Genomic DNA, 17,234 nt, shown 5'->3' with positions numbered 1-17,234 from the left:
TCACTGAGCTGCCATAATTTCTACCATTATGTGTGATACTGAAGGAGTAGTGAAATACCTGCGTTGAAACTATTCCAGTCTAGCAGTTTGTGTGATCTTGTGTTAGCCATAATTCCGACAAATGCTGAGTTCAAAATAACAAATTAGTCCGTCAGTTACAAGAGAAGAACATTGACAAAAACATTACAATCACAACACATAACAGCACTCCACAGGAACTGGAAAGACACATATAAGTAAAAGTTAATAAGACACTGAAATAGAATGGTAGGAAAACAAGGAAAAATGTCACTACAAAACAGCATTAGCCTTAGACAGGAATGGCTGATCGTAAAGTGCATGCACACATCCAAAGGTATACATACTGAGTTCATACATCAAACTGAGGTCAGTAACTTCTAAAACTGATGACCTACACATTGGAGATATCAATAATATTTATTATGAAGCTGCATCCGTTGTAATAGATTATCAGAAATGCAGGGGCTTGATGGTTTAAGTAAGAGAAAGAGCTTCAGCAAAACTGCAGCAGCCAATTGTAATTATCTTCCCCATGAGATTAGCAAACAGACGACCACTTAACAAAAAAAACTCACGACTTGCCTTAACGACTCTCGACTTCAGCTGCTTTCTACACAAAGGTTAAGAAGGACTGCATCTCCTAACTCCTCCCTAGTTAATTCAGCTATTTATTTAACAATATCGACCAACATAAATGCACATCAGTACACGGGGATGTCATATCTTCCACAGTTGCACTGTTACATTTATCTAAGAAAACTCTGGCTGTTTAATCTCCTAATCTTTCTAACAAATAAAGTCATATGCACAGGTTCATCTGCCCTATCCATTCCCTACTATATATCCAATATCCTGTGGATCACTGTATTCTACACATTCTGCTCTCTTGACTGCTACTATTTCTCTTCACACTTGCATAATGTCCATTCTTTTGGTTGGGCCACATTTACCTCACCTATAACACTTGTATTATATATCACATTCTCCTGATTTCAGCAAATGTGTGTGCATTTTGTTACATCTCTATGTTATATCAGCATGCTGTACAATTTAGTTACACCTTCAGTCATACTTTGTTGCTGTGTTAGCAACATAGGATGAGCCTGTAAATGGTCAAATTTAATAAGTGCTCTACCTGGTACATAAAATTAAATACAAAATAAACTAAAAACCTACCTTGTTCTCACAATTATTTTTAGCTGTTGCCATGAGTCCTGCTACTACTATACTATTTCCTGGAAATATGTAAATCTTACGATAGCTACACATTCATACAGCTCTGACTGTTGATATCACACTAGATTGGTATTTGTCATTTAGTTCAATATGAAAGAAACTACAGTTTACTAGCTTCATTATTTTCTATTTTGATTGTTGTTCTGATTACCTTTGTTGTAAGCAATGCACTGTCTGCATAACAGACACTTCAATCTGTATCCACTTTGACAGCTCTACATGTTTAATTCTCCTCAACTCTGCAATGTTGTACATATCAAATACTTCCTAAAAAATGTTCCATTAATCAGTTTTAACTCCTGCCTTGGATATGGCAAAAAGGTTGTCCTTGGAAGTTGCATCACATCATCTAACTGGCAAGTGTAAAATTAAATAAACATGTACTTGTGATCTATATCTTTCTTCTGTAATGTTTTGGAATCAGAAAATTAACTGTGCATTGCTGAGCTGATCTTCCATCACTTCAATATAAGACAAGGAGGCAGTGCCATTATCAACTGTTCCTTAAATTACATACTGCCTTTCAAGCTAACATTATAACCACTACATTTATACATTTTATTTATTTATTTATTGCTTATTTCTTTTCAGAAATCCCCATATAAAGCATGGTTTCTGACTTGTGATACATTCAACTTTTGAGCTTTCTTTTTTTCCTGTGTGAATAGTTTTTATTGCTGGGAATTACAAGCAAGGAAAAAATTGCCTTTTTCTCTCCCATTGCTTGCTGACCTTTAACTCCCTGTTTTGTTTTCCATGACCAGCCTTTTCTTTCCTCTTTAGGTGGGCTTGGCTGCAAGACCCATCATCCAGTCATCTAGGCAGCCTTTTTTTTTTTTTTTTTTTTAACTTACTAGTACTACTAGAAGAAATGTGAATCTCATTGCCATAGGGACCACTAATCATTTTCTGTATACCTGCAGCTATGGTTCCTTGAGTCAACATGGCAGACGCAGACACACACACACGCAGAAATATCCCGGGGCTGCTTCCATTTCTGACACTCCTCCTCGCAGGGCATCAGAGCACCTTGCAACCCAGAGAGGCAAACTCCCAAGACGAGCATGTCCATCCTCTCCCCATGTCAGCCCCAACAGATATCCAAACTGCTAATCAAATTCAGATCACCTGGGCTGCAGTCAGGGCTATATCCCTCTGTGTCAAAACAGCTTGCTTGTTTTCATTTTTTAACTTTTTTAGACTCTGAAACAAGTGACATTTTGTAACTCTTTCTATTCTACCTGCTCTTTAACTGTATGTGGCAAAGCATTAGTACTAGTAAGCTGTGGCCAGGTACTAACTCTTAGGTAAAATAAACTACTTGTTAAGTAGTGAACACAATCAATCTTGACAAAACCAAACCAGTCCCGTTTCAGGTAAGGAATTCATACAGTCACCAGTGTAAGCTGTATTTATTTCTACCTCATATGGTGCTTCTGTCACTCAGATGCACACTACTTGATCCAAGACCTCATTTCTCCCTAAACAGTCTGTATGATATTCATAATCCAAATCAAGCAGAAATTTCTGTATAAATTCTCATTTATGAATTTAGGAGCACTAACTCAAACAGAAACAAGGTAACTAATGTGTTCTGTACCCTGTCACATTATAAATATTTGTTGTTCCTTTCTGTCTGCTAAAATAAATATAATAAAGTCAGAACATATTAACACCATGTTGCTAGGTTAGCCTCACATTCCTCATGGTGATCTGCCCACATTTATAGTTACTTCTTATTTGATATACAGCATCTAATTACACAGAGACTGCTAGAATCGTAATCACAATCACCACATCATATCTGAAATTGTCAGAGCTGCAGGCATTTCATCACATTCACATTTCATAGAGGTCTCTTTGTAGCTCTGACTTTAACACTGGAATTTCCCCAAGCAGTACATCAAACCTAGTGAAAGCATACTTACTGCTATGTCAGTTCTAAAGCATGACTTACCATATATGCATTAAATTGCCCATTTTTTTGTCTTCTTGGATCTTATCCTACCAGTCTGGATCCCAGAGCCTCACTGTCCATGCAGAGTCAACCAGCTCTGGATCCCAAGGGTGTCTTGAGGGCTTGGCTGTTAGTGGTTCTGTTGGGAGAGATTTCTTTTATATGCCCTACCTAATCCCTTTCCCCACCCCCAACCCTCACACTTACTGACTACATCTGAGGGCAACTCCCCTCTATGTATATGCCCCCCTTAGGGAGCGTTATTAGCTAGAACCCTCCCTCTCAGGTACTCCGTCAGTATCCTGAGCTACTAATCAAACCTGGGTTGCCTGGGCCACAGTCAGAGCTTCATCCCTATAGACCAGCGGATCAGAACATATCAAATTAATCTTTAGTACAAATCTAAGGTAATTATATCAAGTAGAGTGACAATAGCTCTGTGGAGTTGCAGTTTGAACATCTGATCAGGTACTTTTAATGATTTGTTTATAGTTAAATTTCAGTGATATGCAGCTGCTATTCTGATTGGTCTGTTTGACTTTCTTCTTCAGTACTGCAAATAAATATTAAAATAAATGTTTAATTTATTTATACTTAAATTTCAATGATGCACAATTATTCTTTAATTTATACTTAAATTTCAATGATGCACAATTATTCATTTACATCTGTGTGAGTTTGCTATTCATTGTTGGTAATTTACACAAGTGTACTGCATGATTTTGACTTTAACTTCTTTATACTTTAACTCCTAAATATGTTTGTCAATTTATCAATGCCATATTAAATGAAGAGGAAGGGTATGATTCATAGATGCGTGCCATGCAACAGTACTATAGGAAAAAATGTGCAGCATTCATTATATGCACATGACTGCATCATAGAATGTAAAGGACCATCATGCTAATGAGTCTAACCATGTACGCAAATGGCAAAATCAAACACAACTGAGCAACTCAGAGAAGTATAAATTTGGCACTACACTGTGGCTCTTATCTAGTCTGAACTCCAGGATTTCCTGGTTCACAGAAGCTTCATTTGCCTACTATGCTAGGAAAAGCAGAAGCCTTAGCTGTTTAGCAAGTTTTAGTGACCATACTTGGAGCATGTGGCTATGGTGCTGCATGATGTTACTTTCCATATCACAGACTTGTTTACCTCCAGCTAACATTCCAACTCTTCCACAATAAGGACAGTTAATTGCTATGACATGGACAGAACCACCATACCACAGTTAGAAGATATGTACTGCCCAAACATGGAACCAAGGCAGATGTGTGGACTGCCCATCCTAGTGGATAAGAAGATTTATGCAGCAATAACCATCCTTGCTACAGAACCTGTGTGTCCAACAGAGGACATGTTAGGGGTTTCACAAGCATTAATCTCACAGAACCTACAACAGTTACTTGATGTGATGCTGCAGCATGGGAAAGTATATGGTTTTCACAGGCAGCAGAGGAGAGAACCAGCACTCTGCAAGCATTTTACAACATAGCATATATCCCTGAAGTCCTGGGGGCCACTAACATCAACCCACACTGCCATCAGGACCCCACCTGCTCCACATAGCATCCAGTATATCAACCGGAAGGGCTTCCACTTCCACTGTCTGCCAGGTGCTGTACAACATACAAAGTATTATGAGTAATGTGTCTGGGCAGTACTCAGGTAGTTGCCAAGATTCCCAGATCTGGCACACATCTCCCACCAAATATTTAGATAGTAGGTGCAAACACTGCCAAATATAGAGGCCAATAAAGTATGCAGCAGACCACATACTGGTATCTACTGCTGTGTGTCATAGGTCATGCTGGCCAAGCCATTACTGCTTGGTAGTAACTTGATTAGTAGTTATCATTCTAGGTCTTTTGGATTAAGCACTTGGGCTTCAGACCAGTTGTTTTACATTAGGAAGGTTTGTGGCATGCACTGTGGTGGCAGGACAGGTAGCTTTCAGCCTTCTAAGTTGGGAACTGCTGATTGAGAGCTCAGTGTCTGTTATTCCTAAAGTGTATTAGTTCTGGTTTATGCACTTGGGCTTCAGGCCAGTTATTTTACATTAAGAAGGTTCGTGGTCTGCACTCTTGTGGGAGGAGAGGCTGGACTCTGCCCTTCTGAGCTGGGAATTTCTGGTTAAAGGTTTATAGTGCCTGCATATTTGAACGGTTTCTTACTGAAATTGCTACACTTTGTTTGCTGTAGCATAGACTAGATCCAGACCTGCTGAATCTAGCTTTGTTTGTATGCTTGTTGTTTGTTTGCTTGTTATTTCCCTGGAACACTAATTCCACCTAAAACGCGGCTTCTCAGCGCTTCTGTGGATCCCTAGTGATATCTGCATTGCTTACTGTACTTATTTCCTTGTTTCACTTGAAAGAAAGTTACTGTTTGTCGTTTTTGCATTTAAGTTACCTGTAACACATTGCACTTAAGTTACCTGGCACTTGCTCACTAAAGCAATTATACAAGTCAGCACTAAAAATTAAAAGCACTACACCCTCACTCCCCATTGGCCCTTGTTTTCAATTATAAGGGAATTCCCAATATTATTCTAGCATGTCCAAAGGTCAGTTGTCAATCTCCTCTCCGGTCCAGCTGGTGAACCTGGGAATCTTGAGGCAATGTTACAACTGCCTCATGTACACAGACAACCCTCTCCTCCTCCCAACAAATTCCAACACATGTGAGAGATGCAACCATATAGCCAAACTGGAGGCTAAGCTCTCTCAACTCAGTAGTGGCATAACCAGTCAGGAGGAGAAGGAAACCACACTCACTACAATTCCAGTCTCACATAGACCTACCACGACAGTAAACCAAACACATAATCACACAAAAACATACTCGGAGGCTCTAAATAAAGATCTGCCTAAGCAGCAGAGACCTCCAAAGCAGACACCCAAGCAACCGCTACCCCAAAACAAAACACGTGCAACACATATCTCACAAAGCCAGTGTGCCGAACAGTCACAGCCCTTAAGGCTAAACAACACACCTGATGCACTTGCAATAGGTGACTCTATCGTCAGGCACACTGACGTCCCGCTCACCAGGCTGAACAAGGAGAAGGTCATGGTGAGCAGCCTGTCGGGCGCTAGGATCCGCCACATAACACAAGCACTCAGGTCACTCCAAGGCAAGTAAAAATATGACTCAGTCATTGTCCATGCTGATGTGAATGACCTGAGACGTACCTCCCTGGACTACATGAAAAGAGACATAGAGGAGCTCTCTGAGCATGTAGCCCAGGCCGGTATGACCCTGACCTTGAGTAGCATCTTACCCTCACCAAGAATGATGCCACAATATGAAGACAAGATGATCAATTTCAACAATTGGCTTAAGTACTGGTGTCATTCAAAGGGGATACAATGCCTGTCATCCTGGGATGATATGCTCGACAAGCCACGATGCTTCGCTAGGGACGGCTTGCACCTGTCACCCCTGGGCTTTTGGATATTGGCAAAGGCTCTTGCTACCCCCATAGTGCCTTTTTTAGGCAAGGCTCAAAAGACAAACCCACCTCCATAGGTATCACAAGGGATAAGAAACTAAGAGTAATGCTACTCAACGCCATAAGTCTAAACCTCAAGATGCACGCACTTGAAACTCTCCTTAGCATGGAGAACATCGATATCTGTGCAGTACCAGAAACCTGGTTCAGGGCTCCCGAGAGCACCCCAGCACTACCAGGTTATACCTCATACCATGCTTTTCGGCCCCAAAACTTGGACAGAACCACAAAAGGAGGGGGAGTATCGATATTCATCAAAGATACCCACACCTCCAGGTTGGTGGCAAAGCACGAAGCATCAGAGACTATCCATGTGCAACTAACAGTGGGTAAAATTGCCTTCCAGTTTATAGCCTGCTACAGACCACCCTCCCAAACCCAGGAACCCCACTCGGCCTTCCTGAGAACACTGGAAAATATGAAGGTCTCTCCAAACACCATTATATTGGGTGACTTCAACTACCCAAACATAGATTGGGAGCATTACTCTAGCTCCAACACCCTAGCCCAAAGGTTCCTAGAATTCATAAACTCAAATGCTATGGAACAACTTGTTACCACTCCCACAAGAGGGGAAAACATACTGGACCTGATCATCACCAACATGGGGACTCTATGCTCCAGACCAGAAGTGTATCCTCACTGGTAAGATCAGACCATAAACTGATCTCACTGGATATTCACATCCCGACCCCACCCCCTGCCCAGAAAACCACAGTGAAAAACTTCTCTAAAGCAAATTTCACACTCCTCAAAACCGAGGTGGAATCCTTCAAAGCCCCCGGGCCTGTGGAAAATACAGCCCAGACCACAGAATCCTTTATAAATGCATTCTATGAACACCTTCAGGAATGCATGGATCATGCAATCCCAAATATAACCAAGACCCAATCCTCCAAAGGCAGACGTCCTGTCTGGTGGACCCCAGCCATAAACAAACTATACAATAGAAGGAGGAAGCTACTACATGATAGAGCAAAATCCCAAAAAGGGAAGGCATCTCTGATCAGTATTAGCAAAAAACTAAGGGCACTCATAAAATCGTCTAAGGCCAGCTTTGAGAGAAAAATTGCACAGGACACTAAGGATAATCACAAGGCTTTCTTTAGTTATGTTAGGAACCTGGGTGGGAATTCCCTGATATGACAAAAATACACCGAACCCACAGACATTGCCAACATCCTAGCTGACAGGTTCAGCGCAAACTTCTCCTCCCTCTCCCTACCAAAAGGGCAAATATCTATCCCAGCAGAGTGCTGCCCCCCTGACATCTCAGATGCTCAGGTAAGAGCCGCCCTCTCCAAAGCAAAAAACACAGCATCAATGGGACCAGACGGTGTCCCGGGCTGCGTCCTACATGAACTCCAAGAAGAGCTAAACCCAAACATAAAACTACTGTTCAATCTCAGCCTTACTACAGGATATGTACCCAAAGAGTGGCGTACAGCAACAGTGGTCCCTCTCCACAAAGGTGGTGCCTCAACGGACCCTGGAAACTATCGCCCCATAAGCCTGACTAGCTTGGTCTGCAAAGCTATGGAAAGGATCATCATGGACCTCATAAATAAAGATATTGGGGACCTACAGACACTGGATCCTATTCAGTTCGGCTTTGTTAAGGGCAGATCCTGCCTCTTAAACCTGGTCGACTTCTTTGAAACAGTCACCAAGGCCATTGACGAAGGGAAGGTGGTCCACACAGCCTACCTGGACCTCGCAAAAGCCTTCGATACAATACCCCACTCGGGCATTATAGATAAGCTCACCAGCTTAAATATAAACCCCTATGTCACTAGATGGGTTGCAAACTGGCTCAAGGACAGAACCCACATGGTTAGAACTGCTGGAGCCATGTCAGACTCCAAACCAGTTACAAGTGGCGTCCCACAAGGCTCAGTCCTGGGACCTCTCTTGTTCGGTATATATTTCTCTGAGGTACAGGCCAACACAGAAGGACTGTGGCTGACCAAGTTCGCAGATGACTGCAAACTGGGCACCATAATCGACTCTCCAGCCGACACAAACATCCTCCAAAAGGGCCTCATAGAAACAGACAACTGGTGCCAGAGCCATGGCCTCAAGCTAAACACCAAAAAGTGTATAGTCATCCCCTTTGGCAAAAACAAAGTGCCCACAAATTACCACATAGGTGGTAATCCATTAAGTACAGAAGAAGTAATTAGGGACCTAAGGACCCAAGTTGATAGCAATCTCTCATTTGACAACCACGTGGCCAAAGTGGTTAGAAAAACATTTTATATATCCCACCTAATCATGAAGGGATTCACATCTAGATCAGGGGAGATCATCGTGCCTCTTTACTCATCCCTCATCAGGCCCATAATTGAGTACAATGCCCCTTTTGGGATGTACCTTACCAGACACCTGCAGCAACTGGAAAGACCCCAAAAGTACCTCACCAAGAGGATCAAAGGGCTCAAACAGATGCCATATGCTGCCAGGTTAAAGAAACTCCAGCTCTACTCAGTGGCATACCGCCTGCTCAGAGGCGATTTGTGCCTGACGTATAAAGCTATGTCCAACCCGGAATTAATGGACATGCTGCACCTCAGAAAATCCAAATCCCATCGAGCTACGCTCGAGAGACTTGAACCTCAGCACTGAAATAAATAGGACATGCTGGAGGGACAGATTCATAACCCAGAGGCTCCCTTCACTCTGGAATAAAATCCCAGTCCAGGTTAGGCAGAGTCCCTCATTGACTCTCTTCAAGAGGAATCTTGATGAGTGGATGGGAGATTGTAGGTTTACCCTGGGTATCACTTCTGTGTCACTGTTAGACAGAAGCACAGTATACTAACCTCGAAAAAGGGCATAGCAAAATTAATTTAAAATGGGTGGCGAAAGCCAAACACACTCTGGCTAGGCTTGTAAATGCCCTAGGGCAGATAGCCTAGTATGAACCTATGAACCTATGGAGAATATTTGATTATAGAAGCCCAGGCATCTGGGAGCAAGGACCAGCACCACCCAACTGCCTCCAGAGGTGAGCAGTCAGACAACCCTTCAGGAGCACTGAAAGGGTCTGTCCGAAAAAGAATCTCAGAAACTCTGGTTCTGTGGGCCTCTCCTACTGGGAGGACAGCATCTTCCATTTGAACACCCCACCCCTGGAGTTGTCCCTGTGTGAATCCTGAATAGATCCCTGGGATTTACAGAACCACATTTTCTTGTCCCCTCTTTGATTCCAGAAAAAAAAGATTGTTGAGGGGTAGAAAAGCAAATCCCTGACAGATAGGGTCTTTCCCTCCTGTTCACTATAGGAAAGTGTCTCTTTTACAGAAGGGTCAAACAAGGACATTCCATCAAAAGGAGCACTGACGAAAGAAAACTTGAAAGGCTCTGCAAAATCAAATAACCATATCCAGCCATGTATCCTAATGGCAATGCCTGAACCGGCAGCCTGTGAGCATGGGATAGTAACCTCATGAACACACTGGTAATGGATAACAGAGTGGCCAGTTGTGAAGATCTCTTACAGTCCTCCACAGACATGGACTCAGATATCTGGAAGGTTGCTTGGTCAAATCCCTCTGTAGCCTCGTAAAGTGCAGTAAGTAATTCAAGAACCTCAAGGCAAAGGTATCTGAAACAAAAATGCACTTTCCAAATCTGTCCAAAGTCTTTGGCTCTCTATTAGGGTACTGGGCATGGAGTTCTGCTCAGCTAGCTCCATTTTTGTGGCAGCCGCCATAACCATAGTATCAACAGGGACTCCTTTACATGAATGGGGTCCTGTCCTTTGGTGGTGCCAAAGACTTATCTGGACATTGTGATACTGGTTTGACACAGACTGGCTGCTTCCATGCCTGACAAGAGACTAGGTCGATAACCTCATCAGCCAGGGGAGTTACCCAAGATGTAGATGGGCCAGAAACAAAAGCTTCCAGAAAAACTTACTCCTCTTGGGAGGGATTATCTGAACACCGTCCACCCTTTTACTTAAGAATCTCTAGGATGTCTGCAAAACAGACATCATCCAGTGGAGAGCTGGGGACTCTTCCCCTTCCTTGATGTTAGTATCCTCTGTAAGAGATTCCAAAGGGAAATCTAAATGCCTCCTTTTGCAGGTTTTCTTTCGGAGAACCTCCTTGGTGGGATGCTCTGGGGAGGTATCCGAAAACAGGAGAAGTTCCTGTAGAGAAACTGTCCAGATGCTGAGTGGTACCGGCTGTCCCTGTAAAGTAGATCTAATGGGGTCAGAGCTCGAACCTGCTGGGGGTAGAGCTGTAGGATACAAAGAAGAGAAACAGATTACATCCTTTGGATAAGAGAATTCTCTCTCCAATATCTCAAATGCAGACAGACTGGGAAAAGCTGTGGCAGGCCGCACTAGGATCAAAACCTCCAAAGCAGCCAAGACTTAACCCTGCCTGGATCAGTGCCTCAATGAGGGGTTCAGAACCAAGCTATCTAGCACCGAAGGTCCAAGGGGCAAGGATGGCTCTGACATCAGAGTAAACTCTGGTACCCAGGATCTGGTGCTAATGCTTCAGCTACAAGACTCATCCTGATCCAAGAGAATACCAACAGAACCTGTCAGGGAGACTCTCTAGTAGAAGACCTAGTCATTTTCGGATCTGACACCGCCATTCTCAGGAATCTCAGATGTGAGAGCTCCAAAACCATGGGATGGAATCACAGAAGGAGAAATCACTACCTGGGAAGTGGAGGGAAGGCTCACGGATCTGAGATGGAATAACCCCCATCTGAATTTGAGCTCTGAGGAATTTCCTCATCATCCTATCCACATCGGCCTTGGAAAGACTTCTGGAGGATCTAATGGACGGGTTTGTGGACTGTGGTCTCGATAATATCCTCAGTGTAGTTTGTGAAAACAGAGTATGGAGCAAAGGAGATACTGGTTCAACTGCAATCCTGGGTGATCTTCGATAAAGTAATGGTCGGATCCAAGTGCTTCTTAGAAGACTATCAGTATGACGGTGGATCTGAGGATTTAGGATCTGATGCTTTTATTTCATGCTCTGATGAGGTTGGATCCGAAGTCCTTCAGATCTTTTGAGGATGCTTTGACGAAGACATGGTGAGAGCCAAGGTCTTCTGAGATCAGTTAGAGGATCTCTTATGAGACTCTGAAGTCATTTTTGGATGTTTGCTAGGGGGTTTGAGCCTCTGATGAAGACGATGAAGATGGAAGCAGCAATCCCTTTAGTGCCAGTTTATTCCTTCTATTTGAAATTGCTCTTCAGTTAAAAGCGGCACAAAATAGAGCAATCTGTGTTCAGGTGTGCCACTGAAGCAATAAACTCAATCACTGTGAGCATCAGAATTTGGAATTTTGTGTCCACAGGAAGCACACTTTTTAAAGCTGGTTGGTTTCTCAGCCATAATTAACAGTAAGGAAAACAGGAGAAGACAAGAACTTTCTATATGTTAGAAAGAGTAACCTATAATGAGTAAGAAATTAAAGAAAGAAGAAAAAAGTAAAGACTGGTACCAACAATGGTACACAAGGAAATTACCAAGAAGATAGAAGAAATGATAAAAGACCTATGATACAGAAAAAAAAAACATAAAATCTGGAGAAACTTGATAACAAGGAAAGGGAGGATAACCAAATAAAATAAGTTCTTACAAAATTTTGCAACAATTAGAAACAAGGTCATGACAGAGGATCCATTTCTATGCGAGGTGGCAGCAAACAAGATCTGAGGTACTGTAGGCTATTTATGGATAGAAGCTCTAGAGTTGAATCAGTAAGTGGGTGGTAACTGGATGAGTCAGAACCGATGTCGGCTCCATAACCCATACATTGAGGAAGAATAAAAACAACATCATATCTATTGTTAAGCCACATCTTTATCCATTAGTTGTACTCTATCCACCAGATCAGATATCATAAATTGGTTGTGTTAATCTACAACCTCCACTATATTTTCCAATTAAATGACTTTATGTTGTGAATATCATGCTATCAGTGGAAAGCTGTTACATGCGTTTACTTTCACGTCTCCAAATTTCTAAATGTCAGCCTATGCCACAGGCCTACATCAGGGCAGAAAAGGGTCTAAGAATCATCCCAGCTACCTGGCTAACTAAGTAATTATTTAATATACGTGCCCTGTATCTGTAACTGATGTGTGGTACTGGCAGCTTACATTTGAAGTGCTTCAACAGTCTTGGCTAGTTGTGCTTGTAAACTGTGTCATCCAGCCTCATTTTACAGGAAAGACTCCACACTGCTAGGGAGTCTGGGGACTGTGATTTCCCTGTTTCAATAACCCTGCAAATAAACATCACATATCACTTGAACATGCTGAAGAAACGGAAAGGCAGACTTCCAGATGACACTTCTCAACACTGTCAGTTTCATTCAACTAAGTGAAGAGGAACCCACAGATCATTCACTTCAATAAAGAGGAACTCTCTGAGTAAAGTTTCAGCTTATGAAGGTGCATCAATCAAGTAACAGGAGTAATGACTTAAATGAGTAACGCTGCCATTTCAGCACAGCCATCTATCAAATATTTACTCGACATTGAATCTACATGTTTAGAAATTCTGAAGCATACCTCAGACAAGCAGTACATGTAATGGTGGGGTTTTGTACACTGGTTATGATAACAAAATGCCTGGCTCTGTAATACAAACAGATGGATCCCTGTCTGTGACCCACGTGCTGGAGTTCAATTAGTGGTGACTGAAGAGGCATGTCCCACTCACCTGTGCAGGGGGGGACACAGACTTGGAGCAATTTTCCCTAGTGAAGACTGGGAAAACCACCTCTGATGCTAGGATGGAAGGTCAAGAATGCTTGGAGGGAACACCCCTTGTGGAAGCAAAAGAATAACCTGTACAATCAGCCAACTGCACTCCTCCCCCATGGCACTCTGCCAAGGGCTTGCAAGGGGCAGGGTCAAAAAGACGGAACATTTTCAAACTTCTCCTGGTGGCTGTTTAAATTATGGCCCTCCTGGATGACCTTCTCCCATTGGTTGGAAGTATCTATTCTAATCTGATGTAATTATAACCCTTCTATGGTACCACAAGAATGCTGGAGAAAGTTTGCCAACCACTACTCTCTACCCAGCTTTGTCATTATCTGCTCTCCACTGTCTCCTACAACCCACCACTAATCTCTAACCAGCTTTGTCATTATCTGCTCTCCACTGTCTCCTACAACCCTTTCCCTCTATCAGCAAGAATCCTAACTTAGTGAATCTAGCAGATGCATCACAGAATGTTTCTCATATTTGAATTATTGCATCACTCATAAAAGATTATTTAATAGGCTGAAATTGTGATGTATGAACTCATTGTATGGACAACCATTACAGCATACCAGTTAAGAGGACAACAAAGCAAAAATTAATTTCTTCTCAAATCAACAATGCAAGCTCCCTATGAAATGCTTAGAAAAAAAGACGTCTTACCAGAAGTCCAGATCTTCAAGAATAAAACTGCCACATATCTCCAATCCTTGATCTTTCAGCAGAACACACAGCTTAAAAAGGGGAAGGTAACAGGAACACTACTTGCATGTATATGGCAAAAGCCTGTGTTCAGTAAGCAGTAACGAAAATGTGCCAGAAAAACTATCAGGTCATTTAGCAACACTACTATCTCCGAAGGGTTAACACTCTGCAGGGACTTTCCCTGACCCTCCTTGTACACAACTTTAATTGTTTTACTAAGTAAACCTGCTCTGCCTAATACCGCAGGGCTTCTCTCTGCTCTTAACAAAATATAGTCACTATGGCAAAAAGGTTCTTAGTCAAGAGATTTATTTATAACAAATTAAACAGAGCAGTTCTATACACACTATTTATTTGTGCTACACCATGTGATGAGATCTACCATGCTATGCTACAATACATTCTATGGTATTCAGTACATGCACGGGAGGCACTCCAAAGTGCTCATGGTACTAATGAAGCACTGATCATGAAGGCAGCAGCTGTGCTGATTCAAAACACTTATGATCACATGGCATTGCAAGTAAAAGGAAGTTATGTACTCACCATTAAAGTTCAATCTGTGTTGTCGATTTTTATTCTTTCTCAACCTGTGGGTTTGGTTCCAATCCTCGGAACCAACTTGGCCCGCTACAATAGCTCGCGGGAACCAAAAACTCTCGAGCTCATCCCTTACCCACAATGCACCTATCCTAATTACCTCTGATCGGATTTGCTGATAGAAAAAGACAAATGCTTTCATGGAAACTATATCTGGAATTGTAAACATATACCAAAAAAGGTAATAATCCATTTATTACCTGTTCTTCCAGAAGTCACTGGTAGGGGATTGGAGGATGGGGGAGTTGAGAAAGATTGAAAATGGACAACACCGATGGAACGTTATGGTGAGTACATAACTTCTTTATCTAATGTTGTCAATTTTCATTCCATCCTCAACTTCTGGTACAAAGTCTCCAGCTACTTTATATCCTGGGTGGACTTAAGGAAGGATGTTCCTAAGCACCACTGAGCCGAATGATGCTCTTCCCTGGAGACCAGATCCAATTTGTAGTGAGTATAAAGGATGGGGTGCAGCCCAAGTTGCTGCTGCACAGATCTCATATATGGAAGCGCTAGGCTGGAATACAGCTGACATTGCTATGGCCCTGGTTAAATGGGCTTGCAAAGATTTTGACACGGAAACACCCAATTTGGTATAAATGAATGAGATACAATTTCTGAGCCACCTGGCTAAAGTTACTTTGGTCACAGTTTTCCCAGTCTGGTATGCATGAAGGAAACAAACAATTGGTCTGAATTCCTGAAATCTTTTTTTCTATGAAGATAGAATCTCAACTGTGTGATCATCCAGCAAACGTAAGCAATATTCACCTTTGTTAGAGAAGCTGGGGAATAATACTGGCAGATTAATACATTGGTTGATATTAGTCTCTGAAACCACGTTTGTGTGAAAGACGGGTTGGTTCTGAGTGAGAGACTTTGTGAAAAATTATGTATGGAGGTTTAGAAGACAAAACTTGAATCTTTGAAATCCTTCTTGCAGAAGTTACTGCCACTAAGAAAATTCTTTTTAAAGTCAGGAACTTAATATCGCACTCATCAGCTGGTTCAAAGGGAGACTGAGTGATTTTTTGCAACACCAAATTCAGGTCCCAAAGAGGAGGAGGATCTTTGTAAGGAGGCTTTAAAAGAAGAGTACCCCCTCAAAAAAGCTTTACAAAGCTTGTGAGATGCAACCGAGGAGCTTTGAAAGCCAAGGTGAAAACTGGATATAGCTGCTAATTGTACTCTGATTTTGGAAACTGAAGCCTCTTCATTGAAAAGCACAAGTAAAAGTGTAGAATATCGTGAATTTAGCCAAAAAAGGTTCAACGTCATTCTGGAGCAACCAAAATCTCTTCCATTTACTACAGTAAAGCTTTTGTGTAGAAGGTTTATGAGAAAATAACAGTATGTGTTGGACAGGGGAAGAGAACGTAGGTTGTCTGGCTACTAATGGAACTGGAGAAACCAAGCTGTAAGCTTGAGATTTGAAATGAACCATGCCTGTCAGGTGAAACAGGAAATATGGCGTTGGATCCAGAATCCAAGGCTGTTGAATTAGGTGAGGCCAAGTGACTTGAACTGTCCTCCCCAGAAAGTGTCCCCCCACCTTAGCTGGGAAGTGTCCGTAGTCATTGTGGCCTTGGGCTGAGGGGGAATGAAAAGGACGACCCTGCAAAATTTAATCCAACTGAAGCTACCATGTAAGATCTCTTTTGCAGATACTGGTGATTATAATTGGTGTTGACATTGGTCGATAAAGGATGGATCACTGTGTTACAAGCAACCACTGTAAAATTCTCATGTGAAATCTGGCAAAGGGAAAGTACAGTTGTGTACACTTACCATAAATGTAGATGTTCGAGTGTATTCACTGTTGCAGTTCACACTTGGGTTATCTGCCTGCAGGTAGCCCTCAGTTGGCCTGAATACCAGAGTCTTTGGATTTCTGCGTCGGATGCTGTCGCTTCTTCACGACGTCAGGTCGTCAGGGGTATAAAATATGCAGCAGACACCATTACATCAGTTTTTCTTGCCCCAGATGTCAGGAGCCCCCAAAATGGGATGCTATTACGTGGTATGGAACACCTCCAGAAAACGTAAATACCCCTGCCATAAAAGATGGCCATAAAGAGGACAGGTAGAAAGGATAGAGAAATCCAGGGGGCTGGAGGGAGGGAAACCAGGACTGCAACTGTGAATACACTCGAACATCTACATTTATGGTTGGTGTACACAAAGTACAGTTGTGTACACTTACCATAAATGTAGATGTTCGAGTGTATTCACTGTTGCAGTCATTACATTTGGGTAATGTGCTGGAAGGTTGCCCTCAGTCAGCCTGAATTCCAGTGTCTTGGGTCCTGCGTCGGTTGCTGTCTCCTCTTCCATGACGTCAGGTCATCAGGGGTATAAAACATGCAGCCAATGCCATTTTCTTTAGTTTTTCTCACCCCCGATGTCAGGTGCCCCCAAAAAGGTAGCAATATTCTAAATATTT

At 42.3% G+C, this 17,234-nt stretch overlaps 1 protein-coding gene across 25 annotated transcripts in view; it reads right to left on the bottom strand.

Annotated features, from left to right (window-relative positions):
- The window catches only part of C2CD5 (C2 calcium dependent domain containing 5), a 1,731,257-nt gene that overhangs the window by 727,051 nt on the left and 986,972 nt on the right, over window positions 1-17,234 (bottom strand). For 17 of the 25 annotated variants that reach the window (XM_044087723.1, XM_044087713.1, XM_044087716.1 and 14 more), the window contains one exon: window positions 59-124. The exons of the other annotated variants lie outside the window; for them this stretch is intronic. In XM_044087723.1, coding sequence (XP_043943658.1) covers window positions 59-124 — 66 coding nt within the window. The remainder of the gene's footprint in view (window positions 1-58; window positions 125-17,234) is intronic. 25 annotated transcript variants of the gene reach the window in all.

This window comes from Protopterus annectens, chromosome 11.part0 (genome assembly GCF_019279795.1).
Source record: "Protopterus annectens isolate FY-2018-M chromosome 11.part0, PAN1.0, whole genome shotgun sequence".
NCBI classification, from domain to species: Eukaryota; Metazoa; Chordata; order Ceratodontiformes; family Protopteridae; genus Protopterus; species Protopterus annectens.
This window is presented reverse-complemented; position numbering and strand designations above follow the sequence as displayed.